Source organism: Suncus etruscus, chromosome 9 (assembly GCF_024139225.1).
Source record: "Suncus etruscus isolate mSunEtr1 chromosome 9, mSunEtr1.pri.cur, whole genome shotgun sequence".
Classification (NCBI taxonomy): domain Eukaryota; kingdom Metazoa; phylum Chordata; class Mammalia; order Eulipotyphla; family Soricidae; genus Suncus; species Suncus etruscus.
This window is the reverse complement of record NC_064856.1, coordinates 30379081-30388683: the sequence shown is the minus strand read 5'-3', so window position 1 is coordinate 30388683 and position 9603 is coordinate 30379081. Positions and strand designations below refer to the sequence as shown.

The following is a 9603-nucleotide window of genomic DNA, read 5'->3' as shown; positions in this document are numbered from 1 at the left end:
ATATCAATAAACTGTACTTATAACTATACAAAAGGTTTCTGAAGTACAAAATGTTGCTTGCAATATAAATACCAGTGTACCTTTAAAAATGTAAACATCTTGCTCCCAGGCCACCTGTCAGGGCCCCGAAAATAGTTCCGGGAGACATAAATGGGTTGCTGCACCCCGTCAGCCCTCTAGTCCCCCAACACACACAAGTGACAATTGCTCAGCCAGTCCCCTCTGCGACCTTGCTGTGGAACTTTCCCGAGAAACAGGTGCCAGCCACCACTGGGACAAGAGGGAGCTGAAATAGCTGCTGGAGCTGGGGGGCGTCTTGCAGTTCAGACATGTGTCAGGGACCACCCTGCAGTCCTGGGGGGGTGGGCTTCCCAGAGTCAGTCACGCCTCCTGGCGGAACAGCCTAAGCCTAAGGGCTCCCCACTTGGGATGAGGCTTTGAGATGTCTGCTTTTGTCCTGCAGCTCAGACCAGCTGTATCCAAAAGGCCTTGGATACACAAACCTAGGAAGGCTCAGGCAGGGCCACCCAGGAGCAGGAGGGTGTCCACTGTAAGCTTCCCTCCTATGGGCTGAATGTCCATGGAAGTGCTGAGTCCATTGAGGCTCCCAGGGCAGGGAGGAGGACCTGGAAAGTAGCCTTCAGAGAGCTGTGGGGCCAAAGCAGTCCAAGCTGGCAACTCTGCGGGGAATTCCGTGACCGTGAGAAAGGAGCCCATGGGGTCTTTCCTGCTGGCACTGGGGCAGATGGCAGCCAGGGGTAGGTGTCCTGGAGGGTCAGCGGGGGCCCCCTGAGCAGCCTGACTCCTGGTGCTTGTGCAGCAATGACATTCGGGAGAAGGTGCGGGCACACGTGGGGCACTGGTACTTCTTGACATCAGAGTGTGTCTGCAGGTGGGCGCGTAGGTTGGAGCGGTCGGCAAAGGCACGGCTGCAGTGGGTGCAGGAGAAAGGCTTCTCACCTAGGAAGAGCAGGGGGTGATATTAGGCACCGGGGACTGCCATGGGCACCCTAACTCCCAGTCCTGACCACCATGGGTACCCCCCAGGCCCCAGTCCTGAGTGAACCCATGAAGACCTGGCGCTTTCCTGAGCAGGCCCAATTCCTTGTGCCCATCTGTCCTGGAACAATGGGGTCACAACCTTCAGCAGACAGTGATTGAGGAATGAAAGCGACAGGTGGGGCTGATGGATGATGGGAGATGATGGATGTTGGATGTACTAGGACAAGCTGAGCCCTTCCGGGACTGACCAAGAGATGGTGAAACTGAGGTCCTGAGAGAGGCCCGGCAGCCTGACCAGCACTGATTACAGGCCAGACTCCTCACACCTGAGGGCTCCCTGCCCTCACCACACCCCTATTTCAAACCTCTGGATCTGGCCCCAGTCAAATGAGGCCACAGACACCTGTGCTCGCTCCTGGCCTGCAGGGCACAGCTGTGCAGGAAGGGCCTGCTTCCCACCATAGCGCTAGGCACACTGATGGTGTTTGCAGGATGCAGTCTGGACGTACTATGTGAGCCTTGCATGCTGTCAACCCCTGTTCGATGCCAGGCACCACATATGGTCTCCCTTTCCCCACCAGAGTGGATCCCTGAGCAGAGCCAGGAGTCAGCCCTGAGCCCAGCTGTACATGCAACTCCACCCCCCAAGAATGTAATGCTATAAAAAATGAGAAGTTGTGTTGGGAGTATGCATAGCATTTCCTGAAAAAAAGTCGTAATAGCAATCCACTAAAATACTTCTCAGGCTGGATCGATAACACAGTGGGTAGTGATTGCCTTGCAGGTGGCCTACTCACGTTTGTTTCCTGGCACCACCCCTGCCTGAGCACAGCCAGGAGTGCTTCCTGAGTGCAGAGCCAGGAGTAACCCCTGAGTGTCACCAGGTGTAGCCCCCAAAACCAAAATTAAAAATCCTCCTCCACTTCCTATTTACTGCCAGGTAATGTGCCCCCAAATACAATTCTCCAGCCCACTGGTGCCAGGTTGCTGGGTGTTGGGATCTAAGTGTCCCCTCACAGGGACTGGGACCCAGAAGGAACCTGATTGGAGGCCTGGGAAGGAGCTGGGTCAGGACTTCTCTCCCCTGCTCTCCAGCCTTGTGGGTTTTACAAGGTCTGTGGGTCTACTCTCAGATACCCCGAACCTTCCCCCACTGTGAACCACGGGCTTCAGGAGACACCCTAGAAACAGGGTGGCCTCTGCCCCCATCTAGAATCCGGAGTGTTGACTCCTTTCTCAGCACCTATGTTTCCTCATCTGAAAGTAGGACTGCAAAGTACCTTGTGGGGCACCTCCAGAGGGCTGGCCTGGCCAGAGAGCAGAGGCCTGAACAATGTGGGGGGGGTAATGGCTGAGAGGTCTGGGGGTGGCTCCCGTGGGGCAGGGCAGCCGCCTTCAGTCTTCACGGTGTGAAATCGGCACCAGGCCGGCGGGGACAAAGGCCGCAGAGGGGGACACTGTACATGCGATACCCCCCGGATTAGAGGGGCCTGACATGCTGTGGGCAGCAGCTGCGGCCAGAACAGGTGCTGGGCACCACTGCTCCATGCACCTGCTCGGCCCCCCCCACAGTGGTCCCCCATTAAGGCGCACAATGGGAGTCAATGAGCACCGCGATGTGCATTTCAACAGGCTCTTTGTGCCCAGCCTTTACATGGAAATCATGTCCGAGTGGGAGGACCCAAGGCAGCACCCCAGAGCTAGGTTCGGACCCCCACGGTCTCACAGCTGGGCAGGGGAGCCTGGCTGAAGGGCCAGTAAGTGTGAAGACCGCATCACCCTGGCTTGTGCAATGGGGTCTGGAAACAGGATGCAAGCAAGCTAAGAATGCTGCTGACCTCAGTGACCCTTGGCTCCAGGTGAGCCCGGGGCTAGAAAATGCCAGTCTTCCCCAAGTGAGCCAGTTTGATCCCAAAGCCAGTTAGGACCCTGAGACCTTCTCCCTCACCAACCCCTCTGAGAGAAAGGGGGCCTCACTCAGTGCTAGGGACATGCAGGAGTGCCCAGGGTGGTTCCTTAGAGATCAGGGGCATGCATGCATACAATGGGGGAAGGAGGAGCAGAGGCAGACCAGCTCATCCACTCCTGTAAAAGGGATTAAGGAGGACAGAATCACAACCCACACCCTAGAGTGGACCAGACAGCCTCAAGGCCCGGAGTTTTTAGTCGTCTGTCCAGGAACACACAGCAGCATCCAGAACAGGCCTTGATGTTCTCCCTGCCAGGCCCTTCTGGACAAGCACCTCACTATGTGTTCTCTGCCTGTGCCCCTTTAGCTGACTCACACAGAAACCTCAAGAGGGTTCTTAGGCTCATAGTCTAGGTGGGGAAACTGAGGCTCAGTGAGTAGTTGGACATCGGCACCTGCTGGGAGCCAGGTGGGGAGGGTCTAACAACATCCTGTCTGGCGGGTGGGGGTGGGCCTGTCACACCTGGGCCCCACAGGTAGGTGTCAGCAGCACCTACCCCTCCTCCCCTCATTTGGCTCTGCCAAATTGCAGCTGGTGCCCGCCTGTGGGTGGAACCCCAGGCAGAAGGTGGAAGACCCAGGACCTTGGTTACAGCCTCCCGTGGGCCACCAAGGCAGACTCAATGTGTTCAAACCGGCGCGGGGTGTTCACCTGTGTGGGTGCGGACGTGTCCCTGCAGCAACCAGGGTCTGGAGAAGGCCTTCCCGCAGGTGTCACACACGCAGGGCAGCGTGTGGCTTCGGATATGCATCTTGAGGGCACCCAGGCTGACATACTCCTTGTTGCAGTACTTGCAGTTGAAGGCCTTGCGGGCCTGGGGGTCCTTGGACATACCCAGCCCACTCAGCGGCTTGGGCAACTGGCCCAGGCCTGGGAAAGCGGCGTAGGCCTCGGCCTCTAGGGAGGAGGCGGAGGTGGAGGAGAAGGACGAGGGGGCCGGAGAAGGGGGGCTGGGGGGCTGGGAGCCTTTCCCACTGTCTTCATCTGACAGGGAGGTCAGCTCCACAGCCTTGGGCATCTCCTGGGGCAGGAGAGAGGCCCAGCTCAGCGGCTGCGCTTGGGGAGCCAGGAGGGAGTCCCAGATGAGCGTGGGCAGCGAGGCGGTCGGGTTGAGCACCTCGGGAGGAGGGATGGCAGCCAGCAGGTGGGCCTGGTCATAGGGCTGCTGGAAGGCCAAGTCTGCTGGAAGGAGAGAGAACAGGAATGGGCAGTTAGGCTTCGGATCCTTCACTCCACCAACAGCTTGGAGTTAATAATAAGGGCCGGGGCCATGCGGGGCTGACACTTAACTAGGAGAAGAACTGCCACCACCAGCTGACAGGTCGGGCCTGCGTCACCTGGCTCACCCGCCCCAACATCCAGGTTCGACCCACAGCAGCCATCAGCCCCCAAACGCCTGCGCTCCCAGCACCCCAGCAGACAGCCACCTCATACCCCTCTCTTCTCCCAACCCCTCCCCCAAATCCCCTGGACTCCGGACTCTTCCCAGACTCGGCTGTTCTGCCCAGCCGTCCCCAAACATAGTCTCGCTGCTTCTGGGCCTTCAAGGAATCCGCTCAGGCCGAGCCTGGGCCGCCCAAACTAACCCCCTAAAAATGCTGGGGCCACCACCTGTCCCCCACGCCCCGGCCTCTCAGCCCCTTTCCCCGCAGTCCTGCATGCCTCCCTCCACTCTGGGCCACCGATGCTGTCCCCCCAAGACTCTTCTTTCCCTTCGGCCTTCTGCCCCTGCCCCAGCCTCGGGGTCCTCGGTGCGTCTTCCACCAAAGCCTCCGAGGGTCCCCAACTCACCTTAGCCCCCCGCCGCCCACTCACCTGGAGAGCAGTCGTGCAGTTCGCTGTAGTTGGGCCTCCGGCGGGAGCAGGAGGACTTCCGAACGAGGAAAGAGCGCGGCATGGTGGCCGGGCAGCTGGGGTGGGTGGGTGGGTGGGTGGGGAAATCAGCGGGACGCGAAGCGAGAGCCAAAAAATGCACCCGCAGGGCCGTGCAGGTCCGCTGTGAGTTGGAGACGCCCGGCCAACTCCTTTAAATACGAGAGCGCCAAGGGGGCGTGGCGAGCGGAGACACGCCCTGCGCGCGCCCGAGCCAATCGCCGTGACCCGCCGCCGGAGGCCACGCCCCCGAGACCACCTCCGGGCCAATCGCCGCCCGCCGCCGCTGGAGGCCACGCCCCCAAGCAGGTGCGCCGGGGGCAGGCGGGACTCGCGCCGCGTGGCGTTGCGAGCCGGGCGTGGGCTGCTCCAGGTGCGCACCGATGCGCATCCTCCGCGCGCTGCGTGGGACGGGGCGCTGGGCCCTCTCTGGTGCCCCCCGGCGCCGTGGGACCCACCCCAGATCCCCCCATCCGGCCCCTAGCGCGTCCCGCTGCCCGCCTCTGGCGCCCCCTCGCGCGCGCGCGCGCCCGGACACCTGACTTTCCGAAAGCACCTCCGCCTCCGGGCCCGGGGAGGGGACGGAGGAAATTTCCTGCCTCCTGGGCTGGGACGGACGAGGGATTCCACCACACCTGCCCGGGGAGGTCGCCGAAAGACGGGCACCTGCACCCGGGTGAGACAGGCTGAGGTGCCACAGTCACTTTGCAGGTGCTGTGCCTAGCTGAAAGCTCCCGTTAGCAAATATTTACTGCGTGCAAAGGGACGGCGACTTTTCTTGGGGGGTGGGTGGGGTTTTTTTTTTTTTTTGGTTGTTGTTTTTGGTTTTTGGGTCACACCCGGCAGCGACCAGGGGTCACTCCTGGCTCTGCGCTCAGAAATCGCTCTTGGCAGGCTCAGGGGACCATATGGGATGCCGGGATTATGCCGGGATTTGAACCACCGTCCTTCTGCCTGCAAGGCAAATGCCCTACCTCCATGCCTGCCATCTCTCCGGCCCCTGTTAGGCGACTTGGATGGAGGAAGCCAACTAGGGTCTGGACAGTCTACAGGCGGTGGTCAGGGGCCTTCTCAGAGGAAGTGCAGGAAACTGCCCAGGGAAAGGCCCCCAGGAGAAATCTGCAATCACTTCCCAGGCCCGCTCAGCTCTCAGGCTTGGGGGCGGGGTGGGCAGGCCCGGGGAAGTGACACCTGACCCGTAGGTCAGCGCCTAGAGGAGTTTGGACTTTGCCCCCAAGGGCACTGGGGAGCCCAGAAAGGATCTTCAGCTGCTTCGTGAGACCTGTCCGATTCTCCGATTCTGGTTGAGCTTCCTCAGGCCATGCAGGTGGGGAGGTGGGAGGAAAGGAAAGTCAAGCCTAGGAGATGCCCTTACCTGCCGGAGTCCCTATGTCAGTAGTGAAAACTGGGGAGGGGGGGGGGGGAAGATATCTGAAGAGCACAACCTGTAAGGAACTTGTCTTACACGCGATGGACACATCTCTGGCATCCCATAGGGTCCCGTCCCCCCCCCCCCCCCCCGGCACTGCCAAAAGCAATTCCTGAGTGGAAAGCCAGGAGTACCCCTGGACACTGCTGGGTATCCCCCAAACAAACAATGTATATATGTATATGTATTTAAACACGGGTGGGGAGGGACCTTATTACTGCCCTCACCTCTCAATCTCTTAACAGGCTCAGGAGGCTGAGAAAGAAATTACACAGGTCTCAGCTGCACCTGTGAGACAAAAACTATGCTCCCCACTCACACTCACCCCTAGAGTGCAGGCAGGGACAACCCTCTAACAGGGTTGCCTCAAACTATGGCCCGCGGGCCACATATTGTATTTGTATCTATTTTGTTTCTTCATTGCAAAATAAGATATATGCAGCGTGCATAAGAATTCGTTCATAAGTTTTGTTTTTACTATAGTCAGACCCTCCAATGGTCTGAGGGACAGTGAAGTGGCCCCCTGTTTAAAAAGTCTGAGGACCCCTGGACACTTCTATCACCCAAGTATCATGGATTGGACAGGGTGTGGCAGCGCAGGCCAAGACACCCCCTCCTCCTTCTCTTTCATTCACATTCAGCAGCTCCAACCGCGCCCTCCCTTTTTCTGGTCTCACCCACTTCCAAAAATCCAAAGTCCTGCATCACCCTCATCTCCTGTTGGGCCCCTCGCCCCACTGAGCTCCAGCTTCTCTGCTCCCCAAAGTCCCTTTCCCACCTCTCTACTTGGGCACTGGCCTCTGTTCCCACTCCTCGCTCTCCCCCAGATGGGCACCTGGCCACCTCCCTTTTGTCTTTGTTCTCACTTTAACTTTGGAGGCTGCTTAGTCTCATTAGTAAAGAGAGAAATGCAAATTAGAACCGAGGTGATAGTATTTCACAGTCCTCAAAGGGACAACAGGCAAACATTTGGTGGGTGTGGATAGGGATGTGAGGGCAAAGGACTCTCTCAGGGCTGGGGACTGGCTGGGCAAGCTCACAGGGGTTAGAAGTGACAGGTGTCTCTCCCCCAGGCCAACTGCTTCCCAGGGGTTCTCAGACCAGGCCACAAATGAGCTTCCTTTGGGAACTCATCATTGCCCCAGCTCCACCTCCACAGACAACCCAATTGGATTATTCTGGGAGGGGCCCACATTAGCATATTTGAGGATGCCCCTACCCCAGGTGATTCCTGAGTAGCCTGTGAACTGCTGCCCAATCCCAACCCAGAAGATGCTGGAGAATATTCATGGCACCCTGCTTCCTTCCTAAAAGCAAAAGCCAGATTGGGAGCAACCTAGAAGTTTAGCCTCAGGCATGGGAGAGTCAAGGTAAGATGCAAAACCACCACGGAGTATTATGCAACAGTTAAAAGTATGTACAATGTGTAGCAGCCTGGAGAAATCTCAAAAACAAACGCTGAGTCCTGGGAAAAGGGCTCAAAGGGCCAAGTTCACACTCTGCGTGTGAAGGGCTCTTCCCTGGCAACAAAGGGTTTTGAGAACATGGAGAGCTGGGGTGCCCTGGATACTCTCATTATGCCCATCTATGCCATCACAGACATATAGTAACAAAGATATACCCGAGAGTCAAAGGCAGGAAAACAAAACCCTGTACTGTTTGGGGCTGCACGTGAAGGTGGTCGAATAATCAGAAAAATTAGGAAATGGCCAGGAGCAATAGCGCAGCAGGTAGGGCATTTGCCTTGCACGTGACTGGCCTGGGTTCAATCCCCGGCATCCCATATGGTCCCCCAGCCTTCCAGGAGTAACCCCTGAGCACCGTGAGGTGTGGCTCAAAAACAAAAAAGGAACTGTTTAATACTAAATTGCAGGGGAGGGAAGTGGCCCTTGGCTGGGTAAGAAATGGCTTCAAATGCTTAGTTGTTTCCTGAGGGAAGAGGAAGCTTCTTTATCAGTATTTTTTTGGGCCACACCCCTCGGTGCTCAGGGGTTACTCCTGGCTGTCCCCTCAGAAATAGCTCCTGGCAGGCACGGGGGACTGGATTCAAACCAACCACCTTATGTCCTGGGTCCGCTGCTTGCAAGGCAAACACTGATGTGCTATCTCTCTGGCCCCTTCTTTATCAGTCTTCCAAGTAATGAATAAATTCGGTACTTCTGATATGAATGAGATATTTCATACAAATGAAACTTAACAGATGGAAGAGATAGTATGGGGATTAAGGCTCTTGCCTTGCATTCAGCACACCCTAATTCAAACCTCAGCATGGCATGTCCGGTGAGTACAATCATGTGTGACAAAACCCAAAAATAAATAAAACTTGAGCTATGACCTTCCAAAGGAAAGTCATGGCATCTCCAGATTACTTTAGCCAAAGTATTACCCCACCCGCCCCACCCTGTGCCCATCCTCTAATCATGTCATCTCCGGTCATATTTGTTTGTTTTGGGTCACACCCAGTGGTGTTCAGGACTAACTACCAAATCTGTGCTCAAGGATCCCTCCTGACAGGGCTTGGACAACCATATTCGGTTCAGGGGAACAAACCTAGGGTATGCAAGGCAAATGCCTTGACCCCTTTGCCCTCTTGCTAGTCCTTCACTCAGTTTTAATTCCAAGAGGATCAAGTGAATAGCTGATAAATGACTGCTGCCTGGTTCTACCTCTTCCTCTGCTCCTGGGTGAGTTTCCACATCCTTCTGAGCCTCAATTTCCCCAACTGAAGTCATTGATTTCTCCTAGAGCTGCTCAGAGGTAAAATGTCAAGCGGCCTCTGAGGTTGAGAGCACCATAGCTTGAGCCTCAGGTTTCCCTTGTGCCTGGTTGGAGGGCATGGAGGGGAAGGAGTGAGGGTTTCTCAGCCCCGGGCCATCCCCTTGCTGATGTCAGCCTGGCCCCCTCACTTCTGGAGGTAGGGAGGTAGATGAGGATAGGGGTGGGGTGAGTGTCTCTAGGTATGGAGCAGAGCACAGAGGTGGAGTAAGTGGTGTCATGTCCCACTCCTCCAGTACGTTCCTCTGGCGCCCTCTGCTGGTCGTATGCTGCTCTTCACGTGGCAGGATGCACATAACTATTGGTGTGAATGAAGGCTTGTACAAAAAGGTCTTGTTGGGCCGGAGAGATAGCATAGAGGCAAGGCATTTATTTGCCTTGCATGCAGAAGGACGTTGGTTTGAATCCCGGCATCCCATATGGTCCCGGAGCCTGCCAGGAGCAATTTCTGATTGTAGAGCCAGGAGTAAACCCTGAGTGCTTCTGGGAGTGACCCCCCAAAAAATAAATAAAAAGGTCTTGTTGGCAACTTATATAGATTTTTTGTTTCCAGGA

The 9603-nt window shown here is 56.7% G+C and overlaps 1 protein-coding gene across 1 annotated transcript; it reads right to left on the bottom strand.

The window, feature by feature from the left end:
* Positions 1-632: 632 nt before the first annotated feature.
* SNAI1 (snail family transcriptional repressor 1) lies at positions 633-4980 on the bottom strand. The gene is made up of 3 exons (XM_049781356.1): positions 4788-4980; positions 3624-4151; positions 633-960 (listed from the first exon to the last, which is right to left on the bottom strand). Exons 1-3 carry the CDS (start codon positions 4867-4869, stop codon positions 776-778), a joined length of 795 nt encoding a protein of 264 aa, XP_049637313.1. The 5' UTR covers positions 4870-4980; the 3' UTR covers positions 633-775.
* Positions 4981-9603: the final 4623 nt, after the last annotated feature.

Excerpts from the sequence above, each read along its gene's own strand:
- SNAI1 (XM_049781356.1), bottom strand. The coding sequence starts at position 4,869 with ATGCCGCGCTCTTTCCTCGTTCGGAAGTCCTCCTGCTCCCGCCGGAGG. Across the intron at positions 4,152-4,787 it reads ACTGCACGACTGCTCTCCAG|ACTTGGCCTTCCAGCAGCCC; the intron begins GTGAGTGGGCGG and ends TCCTTCCAGCAG. Across the intron at positions 961-3,623 it reads ACACGTCCGCACCCACACAG|GTGAGAAGCCTTTCTCCTGC; the intron begins GTGAACACCCCG and ends TGCTCTTCCTAG.